The sequence below is a fragment of the Oenanthe melanoleuca genome, chromosome 1A (assembly GCF_029582105.1).
Source record: "Oenanthe melanoleuca isolate GR-GAL-2019-014 chromosome 1A, OMel1.0, whole genome shotgun sequence".
Lineage (NCBI taxonomy): Eukaryota > Metazoa > Chordata > Aves > Passeriformes > Muscicapidae > Oenanthe > Oenanthe melanoleuca.
In genome coordinates, this window is record NC_079334.1 from 56,419,168 (window position 1) to 56,437,852 (window position 18,685).

At 36.5% G+C, this 18,685-nt stretch overlaps 1 protein-coding gene across 1 annotated transcript in view; it reads left to right on the forward strand.

The window, feature by feature from the left end:
* COG5 (component of oligomeric golgi complex 5) overlaps positions 1 to 18,685 on the forward strand; it is a 177,519-nt gene that overhangs the window by 106,924 nt on the left and 51,910 nt on the right. The window contains exons 8-10 of the mRNA XM_056482133.1: positions 9,146 to 9,311; positions 10,344 to 10,456; positions 10,551 to 10,628. Of these exons, the coding sequence (XP_056338108.1) occupies positions 9,146 to 9,311; positions 10,344 to 10,456; positions 10,551 to 10,628 (357 nt within the window). The remainder of the gene's footprint in view (positions 1 to 9,145; positions 9,312 to 10,343; positions 10,457 to 10,550; positions 10,629 to 18,685) is intronic.

Here is an 18,685-nt window from a genome sequence, read left to right on the forward strand (position 1 = left end):
AGGGATGCAACTGAGCAGAGACTGACGTGGGCTTTGGCTACATCTCTGTATAATACATCCCAGCCTTTTAAAATTTTACTTTGTGTATCTGTGTCTCTTCAAAACTGAAGCTACACTGAGGTTCTTTCTCTCCAGATAAGATAGTATGTTATTGTTAAACGCCTCTCCCAGACTGTAATTCTATTTGTGGTTTGTACTGTTGACTGTTGATTGTTAACAGGTTCTGCAGTAATGCAATTAGGTGATCCAAGGAGAACATACAAAGCATTAATAAGCCACATCTGCATAGAGCAGAGTGAAAAATATGATTGACTAGCCATGATACTCATCTAAATAAGATAATATAATTCATTTTGCCTCTTTCTCAGGTTAGAAATCTGCTCTGTCTTAATCCTCTCAGAAAAAAATCAATGCTTCATCGTGTTCTTGATCTGCTACTCAGTGCCACATGAAATTCTGCATTATCGTATATTGTTACATTTATGGTAACAAAAAGATTAAAAGCTTTGGATAAGCTTGAAATGACATAGGGAACTGAACAGTGTGTGGCATTAGAAAGGAGAAATCTTGCATCAAAATACTGCAGTTCTTGGGTGATGAATAATGTCATCTCTGTGGAAGGAGAGGTGCACTCAGCTGTTTGTTCTTCTCTTTCACCTCCCTTCTGTCCTTTTGCAAGCAGCAACCCCAGTAATTCCCATTTGTGTGAAGGTTTCAGAATGCATTGCTGGCTGACAGCTGAAGTGAAGGGTGGAGATTGCCTTTTTTCAGTGGCTGAACTGGATCCCAATGTCTGTGTTAGTTGCAGGCAAAGCTAGGCACAGTATTCCTTTTTCTGCAGAGATCTTCAGATTTTTTCCCTTCATAGTAAAGTTTTTGTATGATATAGCTTTGCCCATTTGATTTTAAAGGGACTGATGTTTTTTTTAAAGCCTAGAAATATAAAATCTATTCCTATAAATGTAGAATCTGTAACAAAAAGAGGTCAGTTTTGTCATGCTGCTCCCAGGGGACAAATTTACAAGAGGACTTGGAAGGCTTAGATTGCTGTCAGGGTGTTGGGTAACACTGCCAGCACTGAAGACATGTTTGGGTGTATCCATGCTCTTGCTCTCTTTCAAGCTGGCCTCAGCGAAACTTGACGAAAAGGACTGCACAAATCCATTGTTGCATTCTCTGGGAACTGTAAGAAGAACTAGGAAGGGAAAATGGAGCAGAAAGTGTCTTCTGGCTCATTCCTGAGCAGCCTGGTGTGGTAAACCCTCCTTTGAGCAAACAGGTGGATTAGGGCATCTCTGGCAGTCATGGCAACCTACAGGTCTTCCCTGAATTATCTGTAGAATTTCCTGTAGGTATGTGATATAATGAATTTGAATTTTTTAATAAGAAGAAAAAAAAAATGTTTAAAAATTATATCCAGCAGCAAATCTGACCTTGATGGAGGTATGTCTTTAGTTCAGTATCAAAATATTAGCCAAAAAGTATGTAAAATAAAATAACTTCTTGAAGTTCATTCCTCTTTAAATACTTGAGGGCACTTCAGGGCTGTTAACAATATATGCACAGATTCTAGAAATGAGATATTGTCACTTGTATAGGTAATTATTATCTTGTTGCAAAGACTAGCAGGAGAACAAGAAAACCCAGATGGCTTTTGGTAGATATTGAAATCATTCAGAGCATACCATTTAAAGGATATTTTTTCTGAGATAGAATGATTTCTTTTTTTTTTTTTTTTTTTTTTTTTTTTAAAGAGAGAAAAACATGTTATAACCCTTCAGCAGCTAATTCCTAAAGTTAATTGCTAAGACTGAGTTAAAAGTGAAACTGTAATGGCTTTGTTGAACCATCTAATAGAGTGAGTGCATACATAATGATATTGTGAGGTGGAAGAAAACATCTGGTCACAAGCTTTTGTCCAAATACCAAAATTAATAATGAGATTTTGTGTCCTTATACTTCTGTCCTTCAGTAATGGGACTTGAATGGGACTTAGCAGGTGCAAGTCAGGGTTGCACAAGCACAGGAGAGGTGCTGCAATTTCATCTTCTGCTGTCTAAACTTCATCAGAAAGTGACAGTTGTGTTTTTGATAGAGAAGCCACATCTTCAGATGGGATCTGGTTTCTTACCTGTAAGGGCTTTAGAGACTGGTCAAATTGTGTAAGAGGTGAGAGAAGCATTTTAAGAAGCTTAGTTTGGCTCAGAAGCCCCCATTTCCATGTTACCTGACTAGTTTTTTAAGTTTTGTATCATTTCTACTCTTTATACTTTTCCTGCACTCTAAAATAGAGCATTGTAGGATAAGATTTGTAATTGTTATTGGCTAGTCAGTCTAGCTGATCTGTCCTCAGAAGTGCCAGATACTTTCTTTAAAATTGCTGTCACGTTGATAGCCTGAGGCTTGGTAAACTTTGGAACATTGCTTGATGTTTCATGAGATAATTCTTTACAACAGTTCCTGATGCCTCTCTGTCCCATTAGCTCTTAGCCATCTGTTGCTTTGATTACACTATTATGGTGAATAAGTGTTTTGGCAAGCTATTTAGCTGTGTTGAAAAATCTTATTTCTTTGCTTTCTAGTATTTTATTGCTACTGGGTTTTTTTTCTTTTTTCTTTTTTTTTTTCTACTCAACCTTTGTAGTGCAGTGCTTCTTGCTATTTCCTTCTTGTTATTCTAAGAAATAAAAGGCTGACCTGGTTTGAGGGCATGATGAGGTTTATAACTGTGCTTTGTGGCTCTTCTCCTTTCATGTGAAAGTCCTTCTACCAAAAGAGGTTGTGTATTTCGAACATGTGCTCACAGAAGGTAGATGTTATAACCTAACCATATTTAAATGTTTGGCTTCAGGACTCTTGCCTCTTAGGGCTTGAATGTTCTTTTCTAATCTAGCCAGTGTGTTACATCAGTATTACCTATGCTCATTAACTATGATATTTCTATAGCAAATCATAACATTTTAGCCTCTCACTCCTCCCAACACTGCAAAGGCCAAAACAGGAAGATCTGGGATATCATTAGAAAGAAACCTGTATTCTCTGGTTTTATATTGTCAATTTGACCTTTTCATTTAATGCTCAGGTTTTAGAGATGAGCAGAGTAAAAGACAGATGGGTGATAATGAACATAGAGATGAGCTTCCCTAAGTAGGTTCATTTTTAGGAGTAGTGATATATCAATTATTTTTTTTAGACATTTGGAAAAGGAATAAAATATTGTTTTTAGACTGAAACTGAATTTCATTGGCATTTGATTTCTACTTTTAGGTTTTAATTACTTTTTCTACGATTAAAATAGCTGAGGTATACCTCAAAGCAAGAATTCCAACCATTCTTACTAAGTTATTAATTCAGCTCAGTAGATCATTTTGCCTTGACTGTGACTTAGGTGGCCAAGTTTTCTTCACTGGTTACCTGCTTGAGCTCTTTAAATTGAACTGCAGCTTTTCCTGGAGTAACTTTTCTTTTTTTCACTTCTGGTGTCTGAAAGAGATGACTAAGAACTGGGTAGCTGCAAGTGCTTGCAAAACTTTCTCAATCACTTGGTCTTCAATAGTACTTGACATAAGGGATAGTAATGTTTTTATGGGAAAATTATTGGAAGGAGGCAGCATGTTGTAATAGTAGTGAAAGAGGAGAAGGGGCAAACACTGTAAAGGAACACCTCTCTGGGGATTTTTAGCCTCTCAAATGGGTCTTTTCTGGACCTTGTAAAGCTGTGCTGTGTTGGAAGTTGAAACTGCCATCTCCTACACACAAAAGGAGCTCTATGAAGTAAACTTCTAAAAGTAAGTGAAATAGTTCCCAATATAGCAAATCTTTTGTCAAATTAAATTAGTTAATACTAAATATCCATCAAAGATACTCAGAAGTGTAATCTGGAAACTGTTTTTGCACTTACTCTATAAGGACTGCAATGATCTTTTGTATTCCTTGTCAGAGAATATTAATTAGTTTACAAGTTTGGTTATTTCAGTGCACATCCTGTTCTGGGATTGTTGTGTTTTAGTGCTAATTATTTCTTTGTTATTTATGGTTAGGGAATGTTGTACTATTCCTTGTTTGCCATGTTGTCAGACCACTCTGTTTAAGTGATTCCTGGACTAATTAGTAATTATGGAACTTCCTTCAAATAAGCAATGGATATAATTATTTTTGAGCTGTGCTACACTTTTACAGCTTGTGTATGGGACATGGTGTATGTTTTGCATAAGAGGTAATGATGTAACAGCACACTGAAATCACAGCTGTTGAGTTATCTATCTGTCTATCAGCAGTGAAAATTTTCTGTTGGGTTTCTGCCACAGCTTCTCCTGGACAGGGTTGTCTGTTCTCTGCAGAATGATAAAGATTTTCAGTCAGAGCCACTCTTCTGATTTAATAAGCAAAATATAAATATCCTTTTCTACATTAGTAGCTATGGAACATAATTTCAAAGTAAGGGACTGGTCCAAGTTTGACTTCTCTGTATGTGGTCTTTCCAAACTGGACTGTAAAAGAATATTTCCTTGGAGAGCTGTTCTGATGGTTGGTGATGCAGGTACTTGTGAAATTTAACTTCAAGTTAACAGTTAATTACATTTGTAACACTGCTTCTTCATGAAAGTAGTAAAATTGTCTCAGAAGTATAATTGTCTCAGATAGTATTGACCATAAATACTTTTGCCAATTAACACATTTTCATTTGAGAAGGAAGTTGATAGTCCTCAAAGGTGAAAACCCTGTGGCATGGGATCTTAGGGACAGATTTGTACAGATAAAAAAATAATGATGTGAAGTTCCCTAAGACAGATTTGGGTAGAGAAGAATGATCTACATAGTGAATCCTGTACCCTGAGGTTTGAGCTTTAGTTTTGCCTGTTATACAAGTTTCTTATTCTTGGTTCAGCCTTATGCTAGGAATCTTCCTGTCCCCAAATTAGCTCAGCATCATCACCCCACTCCCTTGTGAGGAGCAGGTTTGCTCGTCCAAGCTGCATTTGTAATGATGGAAAAGATTACTGCTCTTTCCTTAGCCATGTTTTCAAAATATTATTCTGGTAGTACTGGTAGCACTCATAAAATAAAACACTACAGTCTTGACCCTTATAAAATAGTTGCATTATTGGCAGTTGACAAAGCAAAATTGTTATCCATCCTAGGGGATACTTTCAAATTAGAAATGTAAGTTATATTTATTTAAGTCTTTAATGACATTTCTGTTCAGTCTTCACATGGTTATTATCTTTGTGGGAAAGGAAGTAAACAAATGGGGTTGTGCTCTGAGAATGACTGTAAATGCCTTACTGGCCTGGACAGCATCTGCTGGGTTATTAAGTCCAGTCACCTGCTCTTTGAAACAACCACATTATGTAATTGTGAAAAAAACCCACATTCATACTAATGATTACATGACACTTATTTTTTTATTTGTCCATGATCATCTACAGAACCAAATAGAATGGGATGGGATAAAATTAATCAGAAATTACATCAATAAAATTAATGATTTTCATTCATAGAGAAAATTACCAAATACATTTGGTGTGAACATCTCTTCATAGTTTCTGCTGAATGAGTACCTGTTTTGCAGAAGCATAAATTGAAATACCCGTGCCTTTTTTTCAAGTGGTAACTGGTATCAACCTTGTGACCAAGCTATTTAATCTGTTGTCTGATGGATACTGAGAAACTTTAATGTTTTAAAATATTTGTGAGACTTGTTTCATGGTAGAAGTAGCTTTTGAGTGTGTTGATTTTTGTTTTATTTTCTTCATATGTTGAGCTGATTACTCACTGAGTCTTCTTAAACTCTTACATTTGTGGAATTTATCTGTAACATACTATGTTGTGACTTACCAGATGGAGGAATGCTTTGAATGCAGAAGGGTATTACTGGTGGACTTAATGCCATCTCTCCTTAACTCCCTGAGTCATAATAATTTTTGCAATCTGAAGATCACTGTAGTTACTTTTTGAGTAGGTATTGTTGTTGCCCTGCACTTCATGGGGTCATATTTTTACTTCACTTGTGTAAGCTTGTTTTTATGCAATTATATTATACTGTATTGCTAACATATTAATAATTGCTCTTCTATTGTTCTTTGCCCTCTACTCTCTTGATTACCATAGCTTCAAGTTTATGGCAAATATACAAATTTTTACGGACAGAGAATCTAAGGAGAGTGTTTTAAAATTGCTAAGTATGGTTGCCTATGGTGGCAGACACTTGGTTACAAAATAATGTTGATGAACTCATTAAATTCCATCTCAAAAGTAATTATATTATTTTCCATTTTGTTCCTGTTGGATAGTTATTCTGAGTATTATTCTCTGATGTGATTCCATTTTCCTTTTTAGATCACTGTTGTAGTGAGTTCTTTTTAACCTCAAACATACATGCTTTCCTCTTGATAAAAATTATGGCAACCTTTCAAATCTCAGAAGTGTTTAGCTTTAAGCTTTCTCAGGTAGAAGGAAAATATTAGGGAAAAATTCTTATCAATAAAATCTATTAGTAGTAGCAAATTCTGAAATACTGGCTCTCAACTTTTTGTCCAGTGTGTATTAATGATAAACAGTTTAATTTTGAGGTGTATATGCAAGCCTTAAAGTATGATTCATTTCCGTCCTGCTTTTCAACATTTTCTTTTCACATAATTTTTGTCCCAGGTGGGGCTTCATTTTTTTTAACATATTGTCTAAACCTAGAAACTAGCTGTGCATAAAAATTTCCTTTCTCTTAGGATTAGTCATAAACCAACAATGGACTGTTAAGATAGCCTGTCTGGGGCATATAAAACAAAAACTGTTTCCTGAGGTGAGAAAATTACTGTGTATGAATCAAATAAAATAATACACTTTGTTCTACATTGTAAGGGATTTGATATGTCTCTTAATTCCATACAAGATAAATGCATAAGCTAGAAGCCCTCTGTCTGTGGCCATGTCCACAATTTAAAGCAAATAATAAATAGGCCACCTGCATAACCTTTGTTCGATTATGATTTTAATTTTGGTACTAGTTTTGGAAGATATTTTGAGTGAATAGAGGGTTTCCATAATGACATATTTTGGTTTGAAACTTCAGGCTAAAACCAGTTCTTTTGAAATATAGCTCAGGCTCTCTTGGAGTATGTTTTAGTGTCTTTCCTGCCCAGTACCTGCAGAGTTAGTTTGCTAAACTGTGATGTGAGAGCTCTAAGATTGATTTTTTTGCCTGCAATTATTTGTGCCTGTATTGCCTGTTTCTCAGGAAAATAAGTATCTGGCCATTGATTATTAAAAGGTGGATAGTGCCCAGCTCACCTTTTGATGCTGTTCTCTTTTTTTATTGTTTAATATATGAACATTAGAGCCTGACTGAAATCTAGTTGAGCGCTCCTATAGTAATAGTAAGGTATTGATTTTGTGTTACTCACTCTCTACCTGGTTTCATAATTGTGTAAGTATTCTGCAAAAATTAGAACAATTTAGGAAAGGCTGGTAAATGAGGTGTGTCTTTTCTATCTTTTCTTCCTTTCATTTTCATTCTCTTTCTTTCTGCCAGAGTCTTTTCATTCTATTCCCAGTCCTCTTCCCATTTATATTTTCTTTCTCTTGTTCATTCTGTCCCCAAATTCCCTCCTTGCATTATAGTACTCTTCATTTTCTGACATCCCATTAATCTTCCAGTCTTTATGGCTTACTTTCCCACCTCCGCAAGCACACCCACAGGATGCTTAGAAATTTTACAGCATACCCAGTTGTCAAAAAACTAAACCTGCAAGTCCCAGACCCGTAATACTATGCTGGGAATGCTCATTAACTCCCACACTGTTTGGAAAAAGAAATCTGTATAGTTAGTATAAGGTCTGCAAGCCATAATACATGCCTAATATTCCTTTGCTTTCCACTAAACCTGGGAACTCCTCATTTGAGCTGGGGAAGAAAATAGGATCTGGCTTTTTTTGCTTTAACTGTGGTTTTGATCTTGTTGGAACCCTAGAAAAAAATGGCATGAACGTGCAGCTATAGGAGTGTGACCTCTGAAACACTGGGTTTGGCAAACACATTGTTTGCCAGCAGATCAGAAAACCTTTTGCCATAGGTGATTGTGCAGCAAATGCATCCTCAGCTCAGCAGCTGCACCATGGCCAAAGCCAAAGTGGGCTTTACAGTGGGAAGTCTGGTGGTCTCAGATGCTTCTGTCCAGTCTGACTCCCAGCATTTCTGTCAAGACCACATTCTTTACTGCTGGCAGAAGTGACTAAGAAAAATGACAAAAGACTGCATCTTGAATGTGTGTATGATCAACTGATTGCCCCCTCCACTAATATCGTGTGAATGCTAATTTAAAAAGCAGTATTCAGTGTATGGATGACAGTGCTTAGTTTCCAAAGGCAATAATTTGAGGCTTTTCTCTTGCTAAATAGCACCCATGCCAGTGTTTTGTGTTGCTAAGTGGAATTATCATCCGATTCAATCTTTATCAGAGGTCTCTTAAATAGTTGACCTAGACAGTTTTTGGACAGTTTTCTGCTTGCTTTTTTTTTTTTTTTTTTTTTTGCAAGCTTGGGAAATAATCACTGCATTGCTTTATTTCTTAATTCTGCTGTGAGAAAAATGAAGTTATTGTCAGCATTAGAAATAGAAATGTAGAAATAGAAGTTTTTCAGTGGTCAGTAGTAAGGGCTTGACCAGCTTGCTTCTTATCCTTTGTTAGTACTTTTTTAAAGCCTGTATCACATTTAATTAACTATTTGGGGCTTAGCTGACAGTGGTATAACAAGCACTGCATGTTAAAGCAGTATTGCTAACTACACCATAGCTGAGTACAGGTGTGCTGTAATTAACCCCAGAATTCCTGGATCAGTCACTGATAACCCACCTCAGGTTAGATACTGCCAGCAGCAGAGCTTCCAGTTCCTTTCTTTCCATTCATATTCAGAAGATAGCACCAAAAGGATCTAAGCAAAGCATTGCTCAGAGATCAGAGGAAATCAGTCCTGTCCTTTACCCTCCTTCTCTGTTACGCAGTAAGGATGCCAGTAATTTAAACAAAATGAATTAGCAGACTGAACTTAAAAGATGAACTCACCCACTTAAAATGATGTCTTCTCATGGATGAAACATCTCAATAGTACAGTTAAGATAATTGTTATTTTTTAATATCTTCTTTCTTCAGAATCCTACTCAGGTGGGAACTGCTCTTCAGGTTTTCCATAATCTTGGGACTTTGAAGGATACCATTGCTAATGTGGTGGATGGATACTGCACAGCACTGGAAGAGAACATAAAAAATGCTTTGGATATCAAAGTGTTGACCCAACCATCTCAAACAGTCACAAGAGGTGCGATACTTGTTTCACAGAGAATGAAAATTGATTCTTTTTTGTAGGAGTACAGTATGTTATGAAATGGAAGAAACTCTCACATCTAAGCCCATTCTAGAAATGTTTCCCTGCTTGCTTTAGCCAGTAGAGAAACATGTACTTTTAAAACATTTAATTTGGCAAAATCCGGGTCTGTCTGATATTTGGCTCGGAGGTTTTCCATTATTCCTCCCTTCCGCTCCTTCCTAACTCGCCCAGAAAATTGTCCTCATTAGGTTACAACTTTGCTGCATTTTCTTAGCTGTTTCTCATGGAAAGATGACTCCAAATTCTGCTTTCTTTGTATTGGGGGGAGAATTACGTGTTGAAATTGTTTGTAATCAATGGAATAAGCCTGCAACTACATTGTTATGCTTTTGTCAGGTGAAAATTGTTTCAAAGCAGACTATTCAATATGAAGAAATGATGCACTATTAAGCATAACTCATATATCAAAAAATACTGAGGAATTGGGTGAGCAGGCAAATTTGAAGTTGGTGCTACGAACATTTTTTTTTTACAGTCGTGCAAAAAGGTGGGGTCCAGAACCATAATCAGCTGCATAATACAGAAATGCATCCTCTCAAGTGAAGTGATTGTTTAGAAGCTACATGACTTTCAGCTGGAATATCACTTTTTTTAGCAGTTTGTCTATGTATATGAGCTGGTAATAGCTGTATTTTTCTCAGCTACTCTCTCTGCCATTTCACATTACTCTTTCATCCTGCAAAACTGCTCATTGACATTACTGTGGTGTTTCTGTGGAGGTCTGAATTGGCAGAGCATGTAACAGTTAAGAGAATGAAGTATCTCCACTGAACGTCAGAGTTTAGTCAGCTTCTCAGTTGAGATGAGAGGCCATTCACAAAGCTCTGTTCTGAAGATATTTTAGGCTGCTTTGGCTTAAAAAAAATGTATCAGTCAAAGTGCATAGATATCTATGTTTCCAATATTTTAATTTCATTTGTGGAAGCTGAAATGTGCTGTTGTGTATGTTTAAAAACCGTTTAGGTGGCCCTGGTAGAGCTGCTATGCCAACACCTGGGAACACAGCAGCTTTTCGAGCAGCCCTCTGGACAAACATGGAGAAACTCATGGATCAGATCTGTGCTGCTTGTGGACAGGTACCCTGCACCTAATTCCTGTTTGTCTCATCATGCAATTTTGGATGTAAGAATTTAGATGTCACTTCCACTCTCAATAAATTTTCTCTTACAGGTGCAGCATTTGCAGAAAGTATTGGCGAAGAAAAGAGATCCTGTGTCACATGTCTGCTTCATAGAGGAGATAGTTAAGGTAAAGTTTTAATTTAGTTGAGTATACTTTAGTAAATCTCTTAAGAAAAATGTGATGAGAGAATGAGTTTGTTTCTAGTTTTACAGTTCCATAATTTTTTAATTAAATTGATGAGGAAGTGTTGAAACTCAAAATAACATTGAAGGATATATTTGTGGTCTGTGGGTTATATCTGTAGGATATAAACATGTTCATTTTATTGTAATTTCTTTTGTTTTCTTTAAAAGGGAGCTGATAAGGCACCACTGTATGGATCGTCTATCCATAATACCATGTGATTTGAGTAATTAATTAAATCTGTTAGTTTGCATAGGAGAATGTGTCTTCATCTATCATTTTCAGCCATCTGTTTCTCACTTCTTTACAATTTCTCCCTTGAAAAATAATCATGGCTGTTCTTTTGAGTACCTATTATTTTCCATTCATTTGCATTGTTTTTTATTCATATTTGGAATAATTTGATTAATGGTCTCCTTCAATGGTAGGAACAGGATTACTGAAACTGTCTCATCTACCTTAGTAGAAGAGAGTGAAAACAAAAGATGTGTTCCTGTTGACATTTCTTTCCAAGTGTGTAACTGGATTTTTAATTTACATGGACTTAATATTTGAAATAATTTGGGGAAGCTCTTCATATGCAAACATGGTCTTCTCAACAGTGAAAGCAAATAAGGTTAAATACTGCCTTTATCTGTCCCTTAAGCCCTTCTCCAGAAGATGTTGCACAGTGCATCACTTTCTATGAGGCACTTCAAGCTTCTCTTTCTGTGCTAAAACAACAAACAAAAAAAGCAAACCACAACAGCAAAAAAACAGCCCAACCAAAAAAAATCCACAACCCCCCACAAAAAGTTTATAAACTTTTTGCATATTTTCCTAATAAAAAAGGTTTAATCTGGCAAAAAATATCTATTACTGCCTGGGTGGATCAGCCCTTCAGTGGATCAGCATGTTTAAGGAGAAATATAGAAACCTGGAGACAGACCAGAAACGCTGAAAAGAAGAGTTTGGATGGAAAGGGAGCTTAGGTAAATGATCTGTTGGTATTCATGAGTGGCTCCCACCCTGCGCCCATGCTTCTCACTTTCACTCTTCCCTCTTGTAATGCATCACTTGAAAAGGAGTTTTTCAACAACTGAAAAGGGAGTTTTTCCAGTTTTTGAGGCTGATAATAGAGGGAAGCCAAAAGAAATATTTTATCCTCCTGGAGACTAAATGAACAGCGAGAATGAATTTCAATGGAAGCAGGATAAGGAAAAGCTTATTAGAAAATAAAAAACTTACTGGGTTGTCTTATGCTAAGTATGTTCCATGATTTCTCTGATCACCCTTCTTTCCCTTAAAGTTCACTACTTCAGGATTGCATCTAAGTGAAAAGTTTTATTTCCCAAATAAAATCCATCTGTTTATCTTTCTGCAGTTATCACACTTCCAATTACTTTGCTCTTCCATGGGTGTTTTGGTGTAGTATAGTGCCAGGCTGGACATTGTCATTCCCAGCTAAGGAGGAGTGGTACATGCTTATCTGATGTTCTGCTAGCAGAACTCTCTCAGCATGACACAGTACTGCTGATGGCACAGATGTTTTACTTACCTCTTGCCTGAAATGGTTCAGTATAGCACCATGTTTTTCTTGGACATTGTCACAGTTAGACCATTTGTTCTGGTGTCTCTTGAAAAAGGAGTGCAGATGGGTGAGGTCACATCAAAGAGTAGAGCTGTTGTTCAGACAGAACCAGACACATGCTGCGTGCTGCTGAAATTCAGGAGTGCAAGTACAGATGGCTGTATGGGAGAATGTGAATTGTTTTAGATATAAATAAGAAATTGGTTTTTTGCCATTTACTAATGAAGATTCCATTTCGTATTGAACTGAAATGTGCTTTCCTCAACAAGTGTTCTGGAGAGGGAGAGAAGTTGGATTTTCTTTATTGTATTAAATTTCATTAATAAACTGAGCAAATGAACAAAACAAACCAAAGGTACTAACCTTGTACCCATTTGCTAGAGCAGCATGCCCACTCCAGAAGATAAGAAAACGAATCATCCACTCTACAGTCTGTGCACTAATTACTGTTACTGATGTCAACATTATTATTATAGTCATCTTCTGCAGCAGCTGCAGTACCACTTTGCCTGTCCATCTGCTTCCTTGTTTTGATTACTGCAGTGCAAGTATCATCCTAGGAAGCATAAGAGAGGAGGAGATCCAGCCTTTTTAAAGCACAAGTCCTTTAATAGCAAGGAAGCTACTTGCCTTTTTTTTTTAGTCATCATTCTCTTTTTCCATTGGGGATTTTTTGTGTCCTTCTCTTCACAGATAGCACAGCCTGCAGTTTTTCTAATTTTGTATTATGATCTCAAATATGTGCTTTCCGGCTTTCTAATTACCTGTTACCATAATAATATTTAGTAGTGTTGTATCATGTTGTATCCAAAAATGTAGTTTTAAAAGCACTAGCTAATTAATTAAAGGATACACAAAAAGTCTCTGTTTAAAAAAAAAAAAAAAAAACTGAAGAAGAAACTGAGGTACAGAACTCAGAAATTTTTAAATACTGCAGTTCAGCAAAAGGGCAATGACAACACCTGCATCTCTTCTACCCTGGGGTTCCTCCTAAAAATTGGTTTCCTTCCAATTTTTACCAGTATTAGATGTGGCCAAGAGTTAAGTAACAGTGTCAGGCTTACATGAGGATTATGGAAGAATCTGGACATTAAATTTACAGTGCACATTTTTTCACTCCTTCCCTTTGCAGATCTAGATTTTGGTATTTTTCCCTTGTCGCAGTATGAAATTGAGGCAATTCTGAAAAGAAAGCATGCACTCATAGTACCTTCTGAAAACTGCTTCATTTCATACTAGTGATGAACTCTCTATTCATTATTAATGTTGACATATTTAAATTACAGATTTCATTTTTTAACAAAACTATTAACTGTTTAAAGGAGAAATACAATTGAATGCACATTTTGTGGGTTTTATGTAAGACAAAAATGGCCTTTAATGACTAGATTTTAGTTGAAGAGGGCTAAAAGAATTCAGAACTCACAGAGTTCTGATTTCTAGTTTTCGGGAAAATGAATAGAGCTTTCATTGTATACATTTTTAAAAGATAGGGTCAATGCTGTCATAATGTTACAGGTAAAAGTTAAAATTGCAAATAAGATTTAAATAATGTAAATTTGATGTTTTTGTTCACCTTATGATTGGTTATTTATATCACCTTTTTTGATTGCTTAATTCACCTTCAGCGAGCTAATGGGTTACTTCAGTTTATTCTGCTTTATTGCTTCTCTCTTTCAGTGTGTAATGACTAATCCTTCCTCAGCTGTTGTAATGCCTAAACTACAATTGACTTCAGTGTAAATCACAGCCAAACATATCCTTCTGTGACAGTCACCTTCCTAATTAAAGATAAGAGTCCCTCTTAGCCCCTTGCAAAAGAGTTGAAAATGATCTTTGATCCTTATCTATTTTGGGTCCTTCACTCCTACATAGGCATCAAGAAAGGTTCTGCAAAAAGAAAAGCAGCCTGAAAAGCAGCAAATAATTTTTAAGGGGGGGTTGGGGTGGTCAGTAGAAAGGATGAGTGGGGTCTTTCCACTGGGCAGAAAGGTCCAGGCAGCCCTGCCCTTGCTCGCCTTTGGGTGTCCTGTTTGCAACCAAGGCACATCACAAGCCCTGTCGTTTACGTAAGCCTCCGGTAACAAAGTGAGCTGAGAGTTGTAGGGAGTGTTATTATGTACTTTGTGGAGGGCTCTCATCATTGCTTCTCTTGATGAATGTTTGGTGAGCAAGCAGGCTTTTTTCCTGAGTTGTCAACACTGGCAGTATGAGGTGTTAACGATATAGAAAGAAATGTCCTCAGCATTACATAAGATAAAGAAAATAAATGGAAAATATAGATGTTTATTGACAGAGTGTACTTGTATTTCACCTTCTTATTTCCGCTCCCCATCTAAACTTGTTAAAAAATGTTGCGGCTTTGAAATTATTCACATCTACCATCACATATTCACATTCTGTTAGCGCAATTTTAAAAAAATCCCAAGTGGAAAATTTTGAAAAATAGTCTAATTATTGTCTTATGTGAATTCAGAAAATAGTATGGTTTTCACCAGTTAGTACAAGTATATGATTTATTTTTCAGTATTTTTTGTAGAAACAGAATTTGATTACTTGCACATCATTTCTACTATGATTTCTGTTTGTTATTTAGGCAATAATGAGGTACTTTGTGAAGATCTAAACGCAGGTGGATGAGCAGGTTTTTGATTCCCAAAATATCTAAGACGCTTTTTGTTTCAGATCTAGAAATTGCCCTGCTGGATTTGCTTGCAGGATTTTTGAGGACTCTTAAAGAGCCAAGAAGATCATACCAGTTAAAAGTCCCAATTCTCATTTCGAATGGATCTGTGTGCCCAGACAACCATCCTAAAAGTAATTTGATTCTAATTCACATGGGAGGGTGAGAGCCTGTGCAATGGTTTTCTAATGACACTATGATTTCCATAGAACTTAATTCCCTTTCTCTGACAGAAATGTGCAGCTGTGAAGAAAAGGGGTGGTGTGGAGATTGCATGGGTTAGTAGGCAATAATGACCTTTGTTCTTTTTCACTTCTCACTTGGTGATGTTTGTGCAAATTGCAGGTCAGTGAGGGACTGTGCAGCTACAAAAGGCATGCCAGGGGAAACACTGGACTGCCACAACATGGTTCCCTCCACATCCTTCTGCTTGGCACCAGCCTCACACCCATGAGGCTTTTATTGCTCTGCCTCGGGTCAGCATTACACCTAGGGTTAGGCTTATGCTTGGGGTTAGCGTTCAGAAAACCACAAAGCCCTGAGCTCCAAGCACTCTGCAATTTCAAAAGGCATTCCAAGGGGATGCAAATTATTAAATCAGTTGGTTTTCAGTCAGCTTGCCATTGGAAAAGAAATATGTTTACCAGAAGTGCTGCTTTTTATCATCATTCTTGTCAATCTTACTTGAGCAGGTCCAACCTGCATGGACATGGTAATGAACCTGTTACCATCCTTTCATCCTTGGAGGGGATATAGTGTAGTCAAGGTGAAAGCATAGTTTGAATTGAAGCCTTACATACTAAATCACTTCTTTGGATAGAAGAAAGCTGTCAAATCCCTGGAGTAGTTACTGGCTTTTGAATACTAAGTTCATTTATTTCCAGTTGATGCCTATCTTGCAGGAATATGGAAGGATTAATTAATGTTTTAAGTAGTTTTGAAGATATAGGGCACTGTTTAATATCTAGGTGTTTTTGTTCCTTACAAATTAGTTTTTCTGAGGAATCATGCATTCCAATAGTCTATGAAATGCAGGGGTTTTATTTTCTGGTCAATATGGTTTTTGAGAAATAAAGCAAAGCTGCTTTTGTTTCTTTTGTCACTTCCACAAAGAGACCTTTTTAAAATGTTGCATTACTGCTGGAAGTCTAGAAACTATTACACCTTGGATATAACCTGATCAACCCAGTGTAATGAAATTCTGTGCCCTGCAGTAAAACAAAAAAATCAAGGTCATTTTTAAAATCACAGTGTCATTATTGACATCTCTGAAGCTGTAATGTATAATATAAGCAACATTAGAAATTTAAATTCACTCTTATTTTAAGAAATTTAATCCTGACTAGTTTAAGGATAGATACAGAAAGGGTTATTGGAAACACACTCAGAATTTTTATTTTCTTTACTGATTAATTGCATTACTGAGGATGATGGCTTTTTGTTCAAAGTCTAACAGTTAACATTGGGCAATCATGTTGCTATAGAAATAGTGCAAATAGATTTCCTTATTTCTGTCCCGTAAGATCTTGCTGTACAAAATTGTTAAATCATTTGCATTGTGGCTTTGTTGGTGGAAAAAATATTTAGACTGTCCTTTAAACATCTCTGTTTTTAGAGCAGCATTCACAAGTCCCGTATTTCTCCATGGCGGAGCGTTTGATTACAGATAGAAAACACTGTATGTATTAGTATGCAAAGCCTGATTTCAGGAGCCTGCAGCAACTAGCTGCATGATAATATTCTCTATATTGTTTTACATTTCAAAGAGGCTTCACAATAAAGATGTTTTTCACATTCTACTCAAAAGTATCAAAATTTCTACAGGGAAAAATAAGTTGGAAGTGGTTGTCGTGAAGTAAGAGCCAGTTTAGAATCAGTGGGTCAGATTTATTATTTGAATGTTAAAATAGCTATTTTAGACACACACAAATATGATAATTCACAGATGGGAAATTATACTCATTAAGTTCTAAATTTACAGTGTGGAGGAAATAGAGACATTTGTAAAAATAAATATATGTCCTCTCAGCATCTTCTTACATTCTTGTCTAATACTGAAGAAGGAGGGGGTATATTCATTCTCGTTCCTTGAATTTAGATTTAATGTCAGATACTAAATAGTTGTTATAATAAGAACAGAGCGAAAGAGATTTAATTTCATTTTAATAATAGCAAAGTTAATTAGTAGTTTGATATGGGTTTTTTAAGTGAGGTAAGCTGTTTTTATGTTTGAGGAGACTTGAAATCAATTTTCCAGGCTTTAGCATTAATATTATTGTATAGTACCAATGAATGCAGATATTCTAATATCTTTCCTTTGATGATACTGGTAGTCAGCCCACTATTGTTCAGTGGTTTATTAACTTACTAGTAGCTGTTAGTGAAAATGTGCTGTATTATCTTAACTGGAAAGCTAGTCATTTTTATATGAGTGAGAAAAGGTTTAGCACATGAATTGTGTCAGTCTGTAGTTTCTTCTATAATCTTGTGAGCAAGGAACATCAAATCTAAATTTCAAATCTCTGCAGTTAATGCATCAGTCTGAGTGATAGTCTTGCTTAACACTATTAACAAGGCTGCTTAGGTGCTGTAATACCATGCACTAAAGATAAAAGGACTACTGGAAAAAACAAATTAATAGACAAGTATAAATCCCTCCCCCCCATTCATTCCATACCAGTAAAAGAGTACTGATCTAAATCCTTTCCTTACCAGCAGTCATTGGTGACTGAGTCTGCAGGCTCTCACATTTGCACTGTGTTCTGAAACTCAGCTTTTTATCAATGTGGGATTAATCATGAATGGCCCAGCAGAGTGGCCAGGCCCAGAAAGTGGTGATCAGTGGTGCATAGTCTAGCAGGTGATCAGTAGTGTAGCCCCACAGTTTGGGCTGGACATTGGGAAAAAGTTCTTCTCAAGAAGAATGATTGGCCATTGGAATGGGCTGCCCAGGGAGGTGGTGGAGTCAGCATCCCTGGAGGTGTTTAAAAAACAAAAGACTGGATGTGGCACTCAGTGCCATGGTTTAGTTGACAAGGTTGTTCTAAGTCGTAGGGTGGACTTGGTGATCTCAAAGGTGTTATAGGAAAGCTGCACAGTGTTACTGTTTGTGCTGAGTATTGACAATAATGACTTCATAATAATAGTTGAAATGAAATAGTTGCACAAAGTGAAAATATTTTTAGTGGATTGCTAGTTATGGCTCTGATTCAGCAAAGCACTTAAGCACATTTTTAATTTCACATAAATAAGATATACCATGGAAGTCAAACTAACTGTCTATTATTTTAATAAGGATAAACTTTGTTCCATTCACATACACAATAAAGTGAGCCCCACTGTTGAGAAAATACATCACCATTTGTGGTCTAGCCTGCTGGACATATTTTGTCTGATTTATGGGTATAATTTTCATGATCAAGTAATTCCTCTGTGAATAGTATGTGCGCCTATGTAACAAATTTTTAAACAGTGTGAAAAAGGGAATAATTACAGTGGCTGGGCCAGAGTGCAGTCTGATTGTTGTGGTTTTCTGTTTTACTCTGCACAGATGCAAGTGGGTTACCTAGAAATAATATATTTTAAAGCAGCTAAGTGCTAATAGTCCATACATCTTTCCATTCCCCTGGTGTGGCCAGCTGTCCAGCAGGTCTGAATAACAGAGGGTTGCCCTAGTGTATGTTACTGAGTAGTTGTTCTGTTCATTTCTGAAAATAAAGAATTAACAAGAGGACAGATCTAAACTGT